At 45.5% G+C, this 19,808-nt stretch overlaps 1 protein-coding gene across 3 annotated transcripts in view; it reads right to left on the reverse strand.

The window, feature by feature from the left end:
• TMEM132C (transmembrane protein 132C) overlaps positions 1-19,808 on the reverse strand; it is a 265,766-nt gene that overhangs the window by 236,849 nt on the left and 9,109 nt on the right. The window contains exon 1 of one of the 3 annotated variants that reach the window (XM_053369924.1): positions 5,612-5,628. The exons of the other annotated variants lie outside the window; for them this stretch is intronic. Within the exon in view, the coding sequence (XP_053225899.1) occupies position 5,612 (1 nt within the window). The 5' untranslated portion in view covers positions 5,613-5,628. Of the gene's footprint in view, positions 1-5,611; positions 5,629-19,808 lie in introns of those variants that run through there. 3 annotated transcript variants of the gene reach the window in all.

Here is a 19,808-nt window from a genome sequence, read left to right on the forward strand (position 1 = left end):
AGTGCGTTTGTTTATTTATTCATTCATTCATTTTACAGATTTATAAACTGCTTCACAGTCAGAAGTGATTGAAGCAGTGTACAATGTGATAAAAATATATAAAAGATACATGCTCTAAAAATAATAAAACCATTTTTGCAAACATACAGATAATTCCTCAGACCAACCTGGAGGTGTTGTGGATTGGATCTGAGATCTTCCTGAACTCAAATCTTCAACAGCATGTTAATCACACACACTGCAGCTTTCAAATTTCTTTGCAACTTTCAGAGCAGCCAAATCTCTCCCGCTTCCTCATCTCTATGCTACTGCAACAGCTATGTTGGAAAGCATTAATTACTCCCCAAAATAAGATTCATTTCCCAGTGATTATTTCAGGGATATTCAGCTTGCAGCCTCATCCCTAATTATATTTCTCATGTCAATTAATTAAAATCATCCTATGTAAAATACTAGGGAGTGTGCATGTGTGTGTTTTACTTCATTACTTAAAGTTTAGCAAAGAGAAGGAGAGCGAAAGAAAATACATTGTGGGATACGATTAGATGTTAGCAGACGGTGGTCTCAGCAGGGTTTCAATTATCCTATGCATAATAGGTCTCTAATTCAATACAGAGCTGTAATTAAGAATGTAATTAAACACACAGAGGTCTGCTGATGTCATCACGCCAAAAAAGCACCTGATGGGGCATATTAGTATAAAGCAGGGTACGCTAAGTAGACAGAGCCCCCTTACTGAGAAAGTTAAGATAACATTTGCCGGATGACAAACCTTATCTACTGCAGAAATAGGTCTGCAAAATGTACTATGAACTCCTATAAGGGATCTGGACAGTGGGCACGAACCAGGTGCTCCCATGCAGGTAACCCCAGTGCGGCACAGCCAGGTACTCTTCTCTGCCCACCAAGAGCAGCGTTGGCCAGTTGGGCTCTGCCCAGTAGGTGAGCAGGCAGCTCACTTTGTTCTGGTGGGGGTGGGATCGCTCCTGCAGCAAGGGCTAGGCTGGTGCCCCCTCCCCACCTGGTGTGCATGTGTTCGCCCACAACTGACACTATGCCGCTGTTTCTGGGTTAAGCACAATGTGTGTGTGTGCAGTCACACCTAAATGGAAAGATGCCTGGAAGAAGAAGAAGAAGAAGAAGAAGAAGAAGAAGAAGAAGAAGAAGAAGAAGACATACTCAAGATGGCGCAGAAGAGGGTGCCAGCGAATACAGGGGATGAGGGATGCCTTGGAGGAGGAGGAGGAGGAGGAGGCTGGCACTGAGGAAGAAGATCACCTGGAAGAGACTGGCTTGGGGGAAAGTGACAGCAAGGGCGAAGAGTGCCCTATGCAGAGTTTCCAGAATGAGGCAGACATGGGAGACCTGGAAGAGGGTGGCAGCAGGGACTGGGAGGGAGCGCAGGACCAGTGGAAGAGTTACCAGAGGGGCTGATCAAAGCAAACTCCACTCCCCTGCCGCTGTTAGCTCAAGAAGAAGAGTTTGGATTTGATATCCCGCCTTTCACTCCACTTCAGGAGTCTCAAGGCGGCTAACATTCTCCTTTCCCTTCCTCCCCCACAACAAACACTCTGTGAGGTGAGTGGGGCTGAGAGACTTCAGAGAAGTGTGACTGGCCCAAGGTCACCCAGCAGCTGCATGTGGAGGAGCGGAGACTCGAACCCGGTTCCCCAGATTACGAGTCCACCGCTCTTAACCACTACAACACACAACAACATGCACGCTATATTTTTTTTTCTTTTTTTTTAACAGGGCCTTGAGAAGTACGAAGAATTCAAATATACGACGGAAGGAAGGTGGGAAGAGGCGGGCGTAGGTGACGGCCATCTTGAAGAAAAGGGCATGGAACAAGCGGTCACGTACGTTGATGAGGGGGTTCTGGTTGAGGTTGCGGACCCCACGGTTGTTTCCGGCAGGGGCCCTACCACCCACATTATTGTTCATTGGGTGCTGGTGGTGGTTGGCTTGGTTCTCTGACATCCTTTTCCAAGACAGGTGTTAGCTTTCCACAAGCGAATTCAGATTTGGTGGGCAGCCCAACTTTGCTTGGAGAAGAGAAAGTGTTCAGGAAGCAGCCTGAGGGGTCGCCTTGGTAAGGTTTCTCCAGGGGGTGGGGAGAAGCGGCCGAGGGGGAGGTGGGGGGGGGAAAGAGTCACTCCTTCCCCACAAGCAGGGAAAAATAAATCCACGCACAGCAGGATAAAGAGAAATTGTCTTTTAAATGGGCTGATGCAAAAGTTTCAGTAACTTTGTAATACGGTGGGAATTTTTTTCTTGGGGGGGGGGGAGGCACCTCAGATACTTTTGAAAAGTCACCCAAAGAAAGCAAGGGAGGGAGAATGTTAAGCTTCCTAGGTTGCAATTTATATAATGTTGGAAGGTAGCGGGGGCGGGGGGCGGGGAGAGACTGAATCTAATGGGACTTTTGGGTCGGAGGGGTGCAACACTAATAGTCCCCTGAAAGAAGAGGAGCTACCTCAAGACAACAGAGCAAAAGGGAGGCTGGGGGGGGGGGTCCAACACAGTAGGGTTCCAAGGCGGGAGGCAGAGAGAGATCCTAAAGAGATCAAGTTGTGGGTTTTCTTAAGGGGGGGGGGAGCCAAATATGTGTGGGGAGGAGAGGTGGTGAAGCCCTTCTTTAAATTGGGGGAAAGGGTCAGACAAAGAAGAGACTATGCTAGCAAAATAATTAGGGGGGATGCCTAAGTTTAAAACACCCCAAGTTGGGCTGGGGAGAGGAAAAGAAAAAGGAGTGGGGGTGTTAAAACCTTTGCTTTAGATGTTTGGGGCTGCCAAATCCCACCGTTGTGGGAAGAGGATCAGGTTGAATGGGGGGGGGAGGAAATGCCAGCCTCAAAAAGGGGAGAAAGAGAAAAGGAGTCTTAAAGCCCCTTCCTTTTGGCGGGGGTTGGCTGGAATGCTAAGCAGACCCCAAAATCGAAGGGTGGGGGTGAAAGATAGATATAAGGAAGATATTAAAGGGAGGAGGAATATGCCTATTTTAAAACACCCCAATCTAGGGGGGGGAAGGAGGAAGATGGATGTGGGGCAATTGCGGGGGGCCCCCAAACCCCACATATACACCCTTCCCCTTCAGAACTGGAGGGTGGGGGAACAGACACCTTTCCCCCCCAAAAAAAAGAAATACAAGGGAGGGGGTGAGGGAGGAAGGAGGACTAACTCTCCCCCCAAAAATGGGCCCACCCCCCAAAAAAAGAGAGAGCCGCCCCACAGATGTCAATAGGTGTGGGGAGGGGGGGTGACAGGAAACCAGGCTGGGGTGGGAGCGAGGCCCTACGGGGAGGGAGGCTCCAGCTGGGCCGGCTTCTCCCCTCCTTTTCGGGGCGCCTCCTCTGAGGGGGGGCCGGCGAAGGAGCGCCCCGCCGCCGAGCTGCCTCCTCTCAGTCCCCCTTCGCGTCCGCGCCGGCCGCCGCCATCTTGTTTTCCAACATGCACACTATAAGTCCACCTGAACTTAGCAAGACTAAGGGCTTGACTAAACCTCTGCTTGTCCTGTGCCAGGAATATACAGGTCAATTTCCCTGGGGGAAAGCAGTGGGGTGAGAGGAAGTTTTGGGCAAGACCTGACTTCTGAGTAAGCATGCCTAGGTTTATGCTGTGAATCCTAAAGACTGACTGATATGAAGCAACTAAGCAAATAACCACAGAAAGCAAAAATGTAAAAAAATAAAATAAAAATCCAAGGAACCAGAACTGATTTTTCACAAATGAAATCAAAATGCCTGTGGACTGTGAAACAGTCACTGCACCATCATTTATTCTCTTCAGATTAAAGACAAATACTTGTGTCATTCCTGGATCCCCAACATCAGGCGTGAGGCACTGGGGAAAATGAAATACTGTACATTCCCAGAGCTTTCACATACATTATTTCAGACATGCTTACAACAGTCCTGTGTAGGTCAGTACAGTGTTCTTCCCATACCGATTGGTGCACTGAGGAGGAATGTGGGCCATTTCATGAGTTAGTAGCTGAGGTGAGGTATGAAACATAGACATTGGGGCTCAACTCATACTTCCACACCACCATTATAATCAAATAAAAACAGTGATGATTATAAAAAAGGTAAAGGTAAAGGACCCTTGACAGTTAAGTCCAGTCACAAACGACTCTAGGGTTGTGGTGCTCATCACGCTTTACAGGCTGAGGAAGCTGGCGTTTGTCCGCAGACAGTTTTTCCAGGTCATGTAGCCAGCACGACTAAGCCGCTTCTGGTGCAATGGAACACTGAAACCAGAGCAGCGCACAGAAACACTGTTTACCTTCCTGCCGGAGTGGTACCTATTTATCTACTTGCACTTTTTGGCGTGCTTTTGAACTGCTAGGTTGGCAGGAGCTGGGACCGAGCAATGGGAGCTCACCCCATCACAGGGATTCAAACCTCCAACCTTCTGATCAGCAAGCCCAAGAGGCTCAGTGGTTTAGACCACAGCGCCACCCATGTCCTAGTGATGATTATAATAGACACTAATTATGAGAGCAACCACATTTGTCAGGGGAGCTTTTACAAGCAGCTGAATCAAAATGTAACACTTTTCCTGCACTCTAACATGGCAGGCTGCCAGGGTATGGAGGGAACTGCGTGTCTGAATGTGCGTGCACACACACACACACACCTGCCACAAAACAAAAACAAGGCCTGGACACAGAATAATGGCATGGCAAGAAGGGTTTAGCATAACTTTCTCTATTTCCAAGGAGACCTCTGCACAGGCATGCACTGTGAGAAAGCTGCAGAGATCCGTCTGTTTGCAACCAAATAAAGAACCCCAACACACACACACACACACGAATTTGTCACTAACCTGCTGCAGCTCCTTATTATTATTATTATTAACAATAACAATAACAATATTTTTTATTTATACCCTCCCCTCCCCGGCCAAAACCGGGCTCAGAGCGGCTAACATCAAATGTATAAAACATTAACATAAAATCAGGCAATCAATTAAAATACATCCTAAAATCAGATCAGGATCCAGTCAGATGGCAACCCACAGATTACGGTTGGGGACCTTAAAGTAAATGAAAGTAATAGACACACATGTGGCTGTGGATTTTTTAAAAAGAAAAAAAAGAGGGGAGGGAAAGTTTGCACGGGGGGTTGAAAAGAGATGGAAAGTCTGCATCTGGTTTAAAAAGAAGGGAGGGAAAGTTTGTGCTGAGAGTTTGGAAAGAGGAGAGGAAAAGTTTGCTTGGGGGTGCTGAAGAGGCAAGGGTAGGTGGAATGAGCGGAGGAGGAAATCAGAATTTGGGAAATGGGGGAGAGTAGAGATCCATAGGGAAGAAGGAGGGGGGAGAGGAACACTGATAAAGTGCTGGCTTTGTCGTCTCCTCGTTCTCCCGAGAAGGAGTGGGGCAGGCAGCAGCAGAAATAAACTTAAGCAGAATGGTCCCTATGTGTTGGGGGTAGGATCTGCCCCCCCCCTGCGGACTGGGCAGATTCAAACGCCTGAGATGGTTGTCTCCTTTGGCCAAATGGGTGGGCCAGCCCTGACTTGGATCAGGAGACCAAGGTTTGAACCCCCACTCAGCCATGAAGCTAATTGAGTGAATTTAGGCCATTCCCTACCTCACAGACTAACCTACTTTAGAGAGCTGTTGTGATGATAAACCGGAGGTTACAGAGATCCATATGTGCCACCCTGAGCTCCTAGGAGGGAAGACAATAAAAATAGATTAATCCCGGATTCCCTAAGGAGCAACGAGGGGGGCACATAATGAGAGCCCATTATCATGCCCCTGGTTTATTTACATTGCCTCCAGTTGCTTTCTTCTCATGATGTCAGATCTGGCATCTGAACTTGGTACCAAGTGGGCATTTCTGGTGCTGGAGTTCCTGGTCCTGGGGCATTTTAGTTATGGCATTTCCACTCAGCACCAATGATCCTGTTAGACAGTGCCCCCCCTTCCTTTAGAAAAAGTGTGCCAGTGCTCACCATGAAATTGTTACAGTACGTGCCAAACTTTTAACACTTGGGATAGGCTTCTCAATTTGTATTGTATTATTTTATGTACAGTGGTACCTCAGGTTAAGTACTTAATTCGTTCCGGGGGTCTGTTCTTAACCTGAAACTGTTCTTAACCTGAAGCACCACTTTAGCTAATGGGGCCTCCTGCTGCTGCCGTGCCACCAGAGCACAATTTCTGTTCTCATCCTGAAGCAAAGTTCTTAACCTGGAGCACTATTTCAGGGTTAGCAGAGTCTGTAACCTGAAGCGTATGTAACCCGAGGTACCACTATACTGTGGCTTGCCATTGTTTTATTGATTATAGTTTAGAAATTATTTATTGTAACTGTTGAGTGGATTTCTGTTTAACTTTTATATGCTGATATTATCATTTTATACTATTCTAATAATTGTTGAATGTTACTTTTTTGATGTAGGTTGCTTATTTTAAAGTTTTGTTTTATTATCACATTTTTGTATTGCATTAGATTGCTATAAGATGTACTTTTTTTGTTTCTTCAGCTTGTAAACCGCCTTGAGTTTTATAAGATAGAAAGATGGTATACAAATTAAAAATGATGATGCTGATGATGAGGATGGGAAGGTGTTGGTACTGCGTACCCTTGAGTAACCCCAGACAAAAAGCACTGCTGTTAGATTTGGATACATGGTGACTGTAAGTTAGGAGAGATGAAGTCACTTGTGACTGCAAGCAATTCAGGAGGTAGTACAGCGGACGCTCAGGTTGCGAACGTGATCTGTGCGGGATGCGCGTTCGCAACCCGCAGCGTTCACAACCCACAGCGTTTGCAACCCACAGCGGCACATCTGTGCACACGCGGGTTGCGATTCAGCGCTTCTGCACATGCACGACCGCCAAAACCCGGAAGTAACCCACTCCAGTACTTCCGGGTTTTGGCAGTCTGAAGCTGAGGCTCCAAGACTTTGGCCACCTCATGAGAAGAGAAGACTCCCTGGAAAAGACCCTGATGTTGGGAAAGATGGAGGGCACAAGGAGAAGGGGATGACAGAGGACGAGATGGTGGGACAGTGTTCTTGAAGCTACCAGCATGAGTTTGACCAAACTGCGGGAGGCAGTGGAAGACAGGAGTGCCTGGCGTGCTCTGGTCCACGGGGTCACGAAGAGTCGGACACGACTAAACGACTAAACAACAACAACAAACCCAAAAAAACGCAACCAGAAGCGTCTGTAACCTGAGGTATGACTGTATCATATATCCAACGTGGTGTACACCAAATATTGTTGAGCTAGGGCTCCCATCAGTCACAGCCAGCATGGCCAACATGGCCAGGAATGATGGGAGTTACAACATCCATCAACATCTGGAGGACATGATAACGGTTACTTCTATATAGCAGAATAGCAATAGCTCTCTGAGTACCGATTCTTATAAAGCTAAAACGGGACCATCTCTTCACTAGAAGAAGATATTTGTGAGATTTGGGGAGAACACCAAGGTGCAACACTACAAAAAATAATAATCTTTACAAAAAACACTCTAAGGGGAAAGAAACCCAAATAGCCCAATGGGCCAAATATAGCCAATAGGCATGGGGTGAACATAAGGAGAGTCCTGCTGAATCAGGCCAATGGCCCATCTAGTCCACCACCCTGCTTTCACAGAGGCCAACCAGATGCCTAATGAAAGCCCACAAGCAAGACTTGAGTGCAACAGTGGTTTCTGCATCTGAGACCCCCAGTATTTAGAGGCACACTGCTTCCAATAGTGAAGGTAGTTCATGACTAGTAGCCCTTGCTGGCCCAGTCCTCCATTCATTTGTCCAACTGTCTTTAAATGCTGTCCAAGTTGGTGTCCCTCACTATATATTGTGGGGGCAAAATCCATTATCCAGCTGTACACCGTGTAAAGAAGTACTTCCTTTTGCCTGTCCTGAATCTCCCAACGTTCAGCTTCACTGGCTGTCTATAAATTCTAGCATTCTAAGAAAATGCATAGAGTGGAGAAAGTGGAGAGGAGGAAGTTTTTCATCTTATCCATTTTCTCCAGTCTGTGAATTTTCTAATACATCTATGCCATCTTCAGCCTTACTCTCCCTTTTTTTTCTAAACCAGAAAGCCCCAAATGCAACATTTCTTCATGGGGTGTTGCTCCAACAGGGGACAGAAACCTGTATGGACAGGAGGTTGGAGAGGTAATGAAGTGTGCTGAATGAGGGGATGGCTAAACAGAAGCACTCCACAGTGCAACATTCAAGTTGCAGTGTCCACTTGTAAAACAGGTGAAAGGAAAGCATTGATCAAGGAGTGCTGAAAAAGCACATACACCTTAAAAAAAAAAGGCCAGGATTTTTAACACAGTCAAAAATATCCCCATGTAGTTTTGCCTTGGCCTTAATCAAAAGTCCTTTTTTTCCGCTCCGCCATATTTCCCTTGGCCATGAAATGCTCTTCAGGCTTCTCTGTTCTAAATGGAACTGACTGAATGAAGTAATTTCCCCACAGTGAGCACATCAGGTAAGTGAAGGCTCTTTGAACCTGTAATCTCTCAATGCTGTCGGTTGTGAGCATCGCGGAAAGCCTCAAGTTCCAAAGCTGGAGAGCAGAACCTTTCCCTTGGCATGAAAACCTTTGCCTGGGGGTCACCTGCCCTTCCCCCCACCCCACCCCACTGCCACAGACTAGAAACTTAGTGTGTAGTGAACTCAGCCTCAAAAGGATGTGGCCATCTAGAAGGCCAAACATACAATGAGCTCAGCTGACACACTCCAGAACTTAGAAGCACCAGGGACAAAGTCAGAGAAGACAGATCTGAGGACTGTCACTTTTCCGCTGTGTCTTATGACCTCGCCTTTAGTTAAGGGTCCATGTATGCCTTGGCCTGCTTCTTTAACCTTCTTCCCCATGACTCCTACTTCATTTAGTTAAAATAGAAGTTGAACTCTGCTCATCAACAGGGTAGCTATTCACCATTTCCCCTCTTCCTTTTCAGAATATGGTCCCTTGAACTCTCTCACTGCATGGACGCTCTGGTTTTTCTTTTTAAAAATAGAATCATTTAATGCTTTCACGGGGTTTTTACTAAGGCTGCGGCAGCAGTTTGCAAAGTGGGGTTTCTTAGAAGCTTCTGTGTCACCTACAGACAGATGCACTTCTAGATAGAGATACCATGGAGGGAACGTAGAATTCTCTGCATTGAAAGCAAGTGGTGTACCACTGAGCTATGGGGCTTCCTCTAGAATACACAGTAGAGAGAATTTGTGGGACCAGGAATGGGGGAGAAATCTGTTTGCATTTTAATGAGAGGCTACCCAATTTGCATTTCTCCAAGTAATACGTAAACAAAAAGCACAGCTTTTGCTTGAAACTGGCGCTTGACTGAAGGTTGCAATTCAGTTATCCAACCAGCGGGTAACAATAATGCAAAGAGTCCAAAAAAATAAATAAAATGCACGTAACAGTGGAAAATAGCATACAAAATGTGTTATATTTGGGGAAACTGCTTGCAAAAGGAAAATGGGTATATCAGTTAAAACTGCAAGCAAAAATGTGTTCATTAAGGAAAAAATCACACTGAAATTGAGGATTTATTTTTTAAAATCGAACTGTTTCAGAAATGTGGAGAACTGAATTTTGGATTGGAAACATAGAAACTGGCAGATTTAACAATGCCCATCTATGACAAAATGTTGTGGAAAGTAGTGTTCTTGTTCAGGGTTCCAATCAGCCATGCTTTCTTTCCAGGATACTTGCCCCACCCCAGCCTTCTTCTTCCCCACCCAACAACAGACACCCAGTGTTCCGTGGCCTCTGAGTATGTACAAGCTTCAGTGGGTTGCTTTAAAGTTCCTCCTCTTCCAGAATCTCATCTGAGTTTTTATCGCTCTCTTTCTCAAGCTTGCTGGTAGTACCATCTTCCATAAGGATGCTGTTGGCTTGGCTGCATGAGGCTTGCCACTCAGCGAATGGGTTTGCTATTAGTAAATATGATAAGGAGCCTCCAGCGCTGTGCGATAAGATGGCATTGGGTCACAGTTCTTGGGTATGAAAAATGAGGGTGTTAAAATACAGCCTCATCTTTTTAATGAAACAGTGTGTAGAGCAAAGGTGGGAGGCCCAAAGGCTCAATGTGCAGTGGCAGACATTGGGCGCCCTGTGCAATGCTAAAATTTAGTGGCCCACCCACCTCTTGCACTCCATTCTACGCCATTGCTGTGGTACCCTCTGCAGCCCAGCGCCCAGTGCAGCCACACTGTCGCACTACCCTAAAACCGCCTCTGAAATGTGGACCTCTAGGCCTCTCTGTTGTCCCCGGGACTCTCTTCAGGCCACACCCCCTATCCCCAAGCCACACCCCTTCATCAGCCTTGTTTCAGATAGACAGCCTGGCTGGAATGTGTTCTTGAACTCTTGCTTCCCTAGACAAAGGATAGAGAGCAGGGTATGAGTGTCTGCAGAAATTGGCCTGCAAGAGTGAAGTTTGCATTCATTGCTCCACCCACTTTTGCATCTGGCCCTTGGAAGGTTGTGGTCCTTGGGCTGAAAATGTTTCCCCACCCCTGCTGCAGAGAACATGGATCAGATTTTAGTTACGGGATGGAGCTCTATAAAAAATATGCCATAGGCAGGCATCAGCGATAGCATTCAGTTAACCAAATCCATTAAATTCAAAGCAGGATTTCTAGTGCTGAGGCTAAAGCTACATAGATTGGTTACTGTTTGAGAGAAGACAATGATTCCAGTCTTGACTTAGACCCTGAAACAACAACCAGCAGAGACTGGGGGTGGTGTGTGGGGGAAGAGAATTAGAAAATATAAGTCTCTCTTCAAATCGGCTCTTTACATAATTGTGATTCTCCTCAGTAAATGTCCCCTGAGGGAATGGCCCTCCCCCTCCTTCCTATGCATCGTGACATTATAGCTCAAGATGACCACGTTTAAATGTCAGGCAAAGCTTCTCATTGCAGCAATTGTGGTTTCGCCACTGCAGCTAATTTAATTCTATTTAATTTCAAATGAAATTTCAAGAGCCAACCTGAAAAAGTTCAACGGGAGCCTACAGCTGCAAGGCTCTCCTTGCAGCATTGAAATATAGTGACATCTAGACTTCACCCATGAAATCAAAAGGATTCTCTGCAGCACTGTAAACAAGGTTGGAATGTGCCAGATTCTGAACTGAAACTGTCCAGTTCACTCCTCCCTACCACCAATGCACAAAGGAGTCCTAACCCCACCCTAGGCCACCTGGCTTGGCTTGGCAGAGTCCCTTCTCATGCTAAGGGGCTCTGCAGCACAGGTTCACTTCACACAACAAGCAAACAGTGGGGATCATGAGGAACTCCTTAGCGTAGCAGATCCCAGAAGGTCTGACATTCAGTGAACCCCACCTGCAAAGGAGGAATCGGGAGCTAGAGCTTTATCCTTTATAGCCACATCCTTACCTTACCCCACATCTGATGTCACTTGTGGGAGCTGTAGTACAAAAAAACCCCTATCCCTGCTATATATGTATACTCAGAAGTTCAATGGGATTTATTCCCAGCAAAGTGAGTATAGGATTGCGGCCTTAATCTACAACCAAATTATCAACAGTTTCCAGTGATTTCCTAGTACTGTTCAGAACCAGTTTTCCCCTCCGTCTCTTTGCCTTGCTCCAAATTGTTGTATTGGAGTGAACATCAAAACAAAAGGAACATAACCAAGCTGCCTTATACTGAAGCAGGCCATCAGTCCGTCAGGGTCAATATTGTCTACAATGACGGGCTTTCAAGGGTTTCAGACAGGGTATGTTCCCAGCCCAACCTGGAGATGTTAGGGGATGAACTATAGTCCCCACCATGGAGCTAGGGTTTCTCTCCATGGGAAAATGCTGGGGGAGGGGTTGTAGCATGAGAACCAAATTAAGCACCCCATGTCCACCATTTCCTAGTTTGCAATGCTTCCCCCTCCCACCTACCTATTACCATAATTAGCTAATAAACACCCATCTGGGAAAGACCTGTTTGCCAAAGTACACTGCTGTTCAGCCCTAGAGCACTACATAAACAACATACGTTACGATTATCAATATTAAGTGACTGAGTCTGGCTTCTCAGCAGCAGAGACTGTGAACCTTTAATTATTTCTGTATGTTTCCCTTCTCCTCAGAAAAAAAGAAAAAGGAAATATCCATTTTCCAGTTTCCAAATGTAGCTTTTTTATGGAGAATTTGGAAATGCTGGTGAGTCATGCTTTACAGCTCTCTTGAGGGACAAAAGCATTACAATAATATTAATTTATCTACATACACACAGAGAGGTGCAAGGAACACACAAGAAATAACCAACTGCACAAATACAAGATGGGGGACACTTGGATTACTAGCAGTACATATGAAAAGGATCTAGGGGTCTTGGTGGACCACGAGCTTAACATGAGTCAACAGTGTGATACTGCAGCAAAAAAGCTAATTCTAGGCTGCATCAATAGAAGTATAGTGTCCAAATCAAGGGAAGTAATAGTCCCGCTCTATTCTGTCTTGGCCAAACCATACCTAGAATAATGTGTCCAATTCAGGGCACCACAATTTAATAAGGATATTGACATGTGCAGAGGAAGGCAACCAAGGTTATCAAGGGTTTGGAAACCAAGCCTTATGAGGAACAGTTGAAAGAGTTGGGTATGTTCAGCCTGGAAAAGAAGAGACTAAGAGGATATATGGTAGCAATCTTCAAATAACTCAAGGGCTATCACATGGAAGACGGAGCAAGTTTATTTTTCCCTGCTCTGGAGTATAGGACTCTAACCAACTCTCCAATTCTAAGATTCAGAACATTGAGGGAGTGAGAAAGAATGTGCTGGATGCTTTTTAATATAGTTTAATATAGTTTCATGTTTTTATTGGGTTTTCTGCAAGTGTAACAAACATCACAAATAAACAAAAAAGAACAAACACTAACAAGTATTACAACAACAACAACAAAGTAGAAAAGGAAAAGGAAAAGGTTGCATTAAAACAGTAACATATCCATAAAATGGGATTATCAAAGTGCAAGTAGATAAATAGGTACCGCTCCAGTGGGAAGGTAAACGGCGTTTCCATGCGCTGCTCTGGTTCGCCAGAAGTGGCTTAGTCATGCTGGCCACATGACCCGGAAGCTGTACGCCGGCTCCCTTGGCCAATAAAGCGAGATGAGCGCAGCAACCCCACAGTCGGTCACGACTGGACCTAATGGTCAGGGGTCCCTTTACCTTACTTTACCTGGTGATGGCAGAGAGTGAAACAGGGATCTTCTGCACACAAAACATACCCTCATGGAAGATAAGGCTACCAATGGGGTCCCTTTAACTTTACCTTATATATGTTGGAAGCCACCCAGAGTGGCGGGGGCAACCCAGTCAGATGGGTAGGGTACAAATAATAAAATAATTTGTTGTTGTTGTTGTTTTCCACAAGGTTATGGAGCCTAGAGGAGTTGGGCTAGAGGCAGAGGCTCCAAAGGGCTCATATCTCTTCTGACCTGGTCTGAGCAAATCACCCTTGGAGCTCTCCATGGTGCTGCAACACCTGACTTGACCTGTGGGCTCCTACATGAAACCAAAACAGGGCACGGCAGAGCCCTGTTTGGTTGTTAAGGTACAACAGCATCTAACTTCAATTCATAATACAAGAAATGACACACCAGGTGGAAGGGGCGTTCAGCAACTGGAAACTGAAAGCAGACATCACAAATGTGAAAAGGATCTAGGAGTCTTGGTTGACCACAAACTTGACATGAGCCAACAGTGTGACGCGGCAGCTAAAAAAGCCAATGCAATTCTGGGCTGCATCAATAGGAGTATAGCATCTAGATCAAGGGAAGTAAGAGTGCCACTGTATTCTGCTCTGGTCAGACCTCACCTGGAGTACTGTGTCCAGTTCTGGGCACCACAGTTCAAGAAGGACACTGAGAAACTGGAACGTGTCCAGAGGAGGGCAACCAAAATGGTCAAAGGTCTGGAAATGATGCCTTATGAGGAACGGCTAAGGGAGCTGGGCATGTTTAGCCTGGAGAAGAGGAGGTTAAGGGGTGATATGATAGCCATGTTCAAATATATAAAAGGATGTCACATAGAGGAGGGAGAAAGGTTGTTTTCTGCTGCTCCAGAGAAGCGGACACGGAGCAATGGATCCAAACTGCAGGAAAGAAGATTCCACCTAAACATTAGGAAGAACTTCCTGACAGTAAGAGCTGTTCGACAGTGGAATTTGCTGCCAAGGAGTGTGGTGGAGTCTCCTTCTTTGGAGGTCTTTAAGCAGAGGCTTGACAACCATATGTCAGGAGTGCTCTGATGGTGTTTCCTGCTTGGCAGGGGGTTGGACTCGATGGCCCTTGTGGTCTCTTCCAACTCTATGATTCTATGATTCTATGATTCTATGAAATCAAAAAGGACACACTGGGTGGTATTCAACTAATCAAACTTAAAGTAGACCCTTTGAAATTAATGGACCTCAACTGATACCATTATTAAATTTATTATCCACTCCTCATCAGCAGGTCCATCAATTTCAGTCGGTCACCTCTGAGTAAAACTTAGCTGAGTACTACCCATTGTGACCAGTTTGGTTAATTGTGGACTATTTCTGGATGTCATTTTTGGCAGAGGAACCCACAATGGCATGAGTGCTCATTCAAACAACAAGATACACATGAGGCTCTCTGTGGATGAATAATCATTAACGTTGTCAATGGCTAGTGTTCTTACCAGCTAGGATGGCTTTAGAAGAGGATTAGACAAATGAGGATAAGACTATCGATAGCTAATAGCCATGATGGCTATGCTCTGCCTCCACATGTTGTGAACCGCCCTTTGGATGAAGGGTAGTATACATATTCAATTAATTAATTAATTAATTAATTAATTAATTAATAATACTTTTGAATATCAGTTGCTGGAAACTGCAAGGGGAGTGAGTGCCTGAGTCCTGCTTGCTGGTTTCCCACAGGCATCTAGTTGGCCACATTTACTGGTTTTATAAACATTACAATGAACTTTGGTACAGTATTTATTAAAGCTACATGCACAAAGTTTCTCCCCTATTTCCCCAATTCCAGTCTGCTTAGAGTAGAACATGTCCTTATCTAACAAAACAAAAAAAGCTTCAGTAAAAAGGTGAAACAGGTAATGAGATAGATCAGAAACTGGATATACAAATTCTACTGTTGTATATTCAGTGTATTGTAGGACTCACAGCCTAATCCAATGTGTGTTTGCTCAGAAGTGAATTCAGTGGAGCTTAGTTGAGGTTTGTTTGCTGTTTCAGAGGACACATTTATCAATGGCTTTCAGCCACCAAAGCCAACAAAGAGCTTCCACGTGTAACGAGGCAGCATCACTCTGGGGACAAGACAACAGGTGAAGGCCACTGCCTTCATGCCTTGCTCGCAAACTTCCAGACGCATCTGTCAGGCAGCTGGTGGGATTAGAATGGTAGATGAGATGGAACCTGGTCCGATATGGAAATTTGTATGTTCCTACTATTACACAGATCGTTCACAATAGCAAACCTGTCAGCATGCAGGGAGGAATCATGGGTAAGCAACAACCCCTGTGCCAAGTGCAGCAGCAAGCCAATTGGCACACAAGCAGAGATCATAGGTGAGAAACAGCTGAGCAGCATGTGCAATAACAAACCAATCAGCATGCTGGGAAGAAGCAGCACTTATGCTAGTTCACATCCTATTATCGTATTTACTCAAATGTAATGCACACTTTTTGTGGCCAAATTATGTCGTGAAAACTAGGGTGCACATTAGATTTGATGGCACCGGCAACTACTTTTTTGGTTTCAAGGGTTGGAAAACTGAGGTGCACATTAGATTCGATGGAGCATTTAGGTCAACGTAAAGGGACCCCTGACCATTGGGTCCAGTCATGACCGACTCTGGGGTTGCGGCGCTCATCTCGTTTTATTGGCCGATGGAGCTAGTGTAACAGCTTCTGGGTCATGTGGCCAGCATGACTAAGCCACTTCTGGCGAACCAGAGCAGCACACGGAAACACCGTTTACCTTCCTGCCGGAGTGGTACCTATTTATCTACTTGCACTTTGATGTGCTTTCGAACTGCTAAGTTGGCAGGAGCTGGGACCGAGCAACGGGAGCTCACCCCATTGCGGGGATTCGAACTGCCAGCCTTCTGATCAGCAAGCCCTAGGCTCAGTGATTTAGACCGCAGCGCCACCTGCGATTCACATGAATATGGTACACAAGGGATCACTCCCACACAGCAGGTTTATGCAAATGCTAGGGCCCACACCTGCAAGAGGTGACCCAACCACTATCTGAAGCTGCCCTGTCCTGCCCCCCACAGCAGTCCCCTTGGTAGCTATGCTGCATGTATTTGGAGGGTTATATTATGAATAATTGTGTGGGGGCAGTAATGATGGACAATGGAACTGCCGTTGATGAGGAAACCAGCCAGCCAGTTGCCACCAAAAAGAGAGGGAGCAGGAGAGTACCAATAAGCACCAAATGGTCCCCTGTAACATCCAACCACCTTTTCTTTAAAAAAAATATACTACCCTGTATACCCTGTATGGGACGCGGGTGGCGCTGTGGGTTAAACCACAGAGCCTAGGGCTTGCAAATCAGAAGGTCGGCGGTTCGAATCCCTGCGACATGGTGAGCTCCCGTTGCTCGGTCCCTGCTCCTGCCAACCTAGCAGTTCAAAAGCACGTCAAAGTGCAAGTAGATAAATAGGTACCGCTCTGGCGGGAAGGTAAACGGCGTTTCCATGCGCTGCTCTGGTTCGCCAGAAGCAGCTTAGTCATGCTGGCCACATGACGCGGAAGCTGTACGCTGGCTCCCTCGGCCAAAAAAGTGAGATGAGCGCCGCAACTCCAGAGTCGATCACAACTGGACCTAATGGTCAGGGGTCCCTTTACCTTTACCTTTATACCCTGTATAAAATATACATCTCTTGCAAATATGTTACCCATATGTGCAATGTCACTTTTTTTGACAATGCACAAATACCTGTGGAAATCAGAGATCTTTCCACACACCCCTACCTTCTTAGGGGATAAATCAGGGAATAGCGACCTCAATCTCAGGGTCCAAATGCAGCCTTCCACAGCCGTCCTTAGCTGGAATTTTGCCTACTGTATGAGAAGTTCTATTCATCTCTATGCCCACTTTTGTCTCTGGCACCCCTCTCCACTGGCACACGGCCCCTAGAAGGTTGCCTATGAGGGAATGTGGTCCTCTGGCTGAGAAAAGGCTCTGCATCCCTGTTATAAACAGCGATCAGAATCTGCAAACAAATATTCATTTGCAAATGCTGGCTTGGTGTAAGCAGATGGCAAGAGGCTCCTGCCTTGCCATTCCATCCTGTTGGGACTGGTGAAAATTAGCAGCTTTGGAGACATCAGTACAAAATTATCTTCTCCACGGTGGCTAGTCATTGTATGCTAGCCTTTGTTCCAGGCCAAGAGAGATATGCCTTTTGTTTTCACCAGCCACAAAAGGAAAACATTCTGATTACACAGGAGGTTGGAAATTCAAAATTAAAACAGCAGAAAGCATTTGCAGAAAGCAAGGACGGGGGAGATTTTGCATATATTTAAGTCTCATTAAACTCCGCCAGATTTACTCGCCAAGGCTACAGTTTTTTAATTCATACCGTACTTTTCTAAGTGCTCAAAACACTTCACAGATATACTCTTAGTAAACATTTCAACCCCACTGTAAGGAAGCATAAATGCTTCTCAGTAGTGGCACTCTCCCTTCAGATGTCAAGGAAATAAACAACTACCTGACTTTTAGAAGACATCTGAAGGCAGCCCTGTATCGGGAAGTTTTTGGTGTTTGATATTTTAGTATGTTCTGACATGTGCTGTGAGCCGCCCAGGGTGGCTGGGGAAACTCAGCTGGATGGGCAGGGTATGAATAATAAAATAAATTATTATTGTTATTGTTATTATTGAATTGTCCGTGTTGCCCTCCAGATGTTGCTGGACTCTAGGTGCCCAACAATCTCTGGTAGCATCATTAGGGATGGTCATTGAGCCCACCAACATCTGGAGGGCCACAGGTTCCCCATACCTGTACTATGAACAATTCTTACTTTCTGGGAACTTTTGCCAGCACTGTCTCAGTTTTGGGGCTTTGGGGCTTTGTTAATGAGGCCATTCATAAGGTTTCAGCTTTCCCAAGTTTCTAAAAATAATATCTGCATTAGGAGGGAAGCACAGTTAAATCTTGCACACAAGCTTGTGATTGAGGCTACCTGTGGAAAAGCCTCCATGTGACTGTGGTAGCTAGAGGTTCAGACTGTAGCTATAACCACACAGGTGCAACTCCTTTCAGTCTTTGACAAATCCTATATGCTGCCACACATGTATATGGCTATGTCCACAGCCCCTGGGAAGATTGATTGCACCAGTGATATCCGAATCAGATCAGATATACATTTTTAAAAGAGCTACCTTCAAACTCTGCTGAAAATAAATCCCTTTACTCGAGCCCAATCTGAACCAGTTCAGGGATAGGGTCCCACACTGCTAGCAGTGTGTTTGATCGACTGGGATGTTTCCTAGAACTCACAAAGAGCCTCTCGCTTGTATGGATGGATGGAGAGCAGTATGTTAGAATGCATAGAAACAAACCTACTCAGTACAAAGTTAATATTTACATTCATTGCTCCACCCACTTTTGCCTCTCACCCCACCCATCTTTGCATGTGGCCCTCAGAAGACAATGTGCTTCTTGGACTGAAAAGGATTCTCCTGGCACAGGCAATATAAATGACTCATTTTGGATGGGGATATTTAATAGCTATAGTTCTAACTTTCTAACTTCAACATTCATCAGTTTGCAAAAGGTGTTTGGTTTGCAAAAGCTGCACAGACTAGATCTCTGTGCAGCTTTCTGCAGAAGGGAACCAGATGGATTTCATCTCTCCAATCTATGATTCTTTGCTACGCTGTTGAGAAAATAAAATCCCCACACTAAATCCTGACCTCTGTTATACCAACCACAAACCCAAGAGACTTTAGTGCTTTGTATGTACTGTATACACTCTCTTTTCGTCTGCTATAAAACCAGGCTTTTTGGAGTGCTCAAGAGACAGCTACAAATCTGCTCTTTCCAAACACACACACACACACACACACGTGAACATCTTCTGGAATGGTCTGTTTTCAGAACCTTTTATTTTCCCCTCCTCTTTTTAATAAAAATAAAAATATTCTTCATCAGTAAATTAATATTATCAGAGTTTTGTTTTGTTATCCCCATCACTATTCTTTGACCCAGGATTCATTCGGCTTGCTTTTTATATATTTTTTAAGAAGCCATTTTACCAAAACAGCTCTCAAATCAACTTGTTTATCTATCTGGCGAACATCCAAGTCTTTCTTTACACATCTCAGAGTGGCTGATGTTAGTATTGCCACTTAGCTTCAAGAATGAGCTGGGAGTTCTCCCTTTACTCAGAAGATCTAAATGGACTGGTGAAAGGGGAATGTGGAAATGTGTTTGGAAACCACATGCCCAGAGTGAAGTGCCCTGAATCCATACCTGGGGTCAGTCTGCCTGAAAGCCACATTCCTTACTGGTCCATCTTTCGAGGCTACATGCCAGTAGGAGGCAGAGCCAGAGACAAAAACAGAAACAAATGTACATTTCACTTTTTACAGTAGCCTGATTTCTATACACTCCCACACATACCCAACTCCCTCAACTATTCCTCATATGGCTTGGTTTCCAGACCCTTGATCGTATTGGTATGGGGAAGACCTTGGCAATATGGCAGCCTTGCAAGGCCAAAATTTTACGCCCCCACCCCAGTCCTCTCGGTGCCTTCCCAGGACGGGTAAGGGAGGCGCAAGGCTT

This window comes from Podarcis raffonei, chromosome 16 (genome assembly GCF_027172205.1).
Source record: "Podarcis raffonei isolate rPodRaf1 chromosome 16, rPodRaf1.pri, whole genome shotgun sequence".
In the NCBI taxonomy this organism is placed as follows: domain Eukaryota; kingdom Metazoa; phylum Chordata; class Lepidosauria; order Squamata; family Lacertidae; genus Podarcis; species Podarcis raffonei.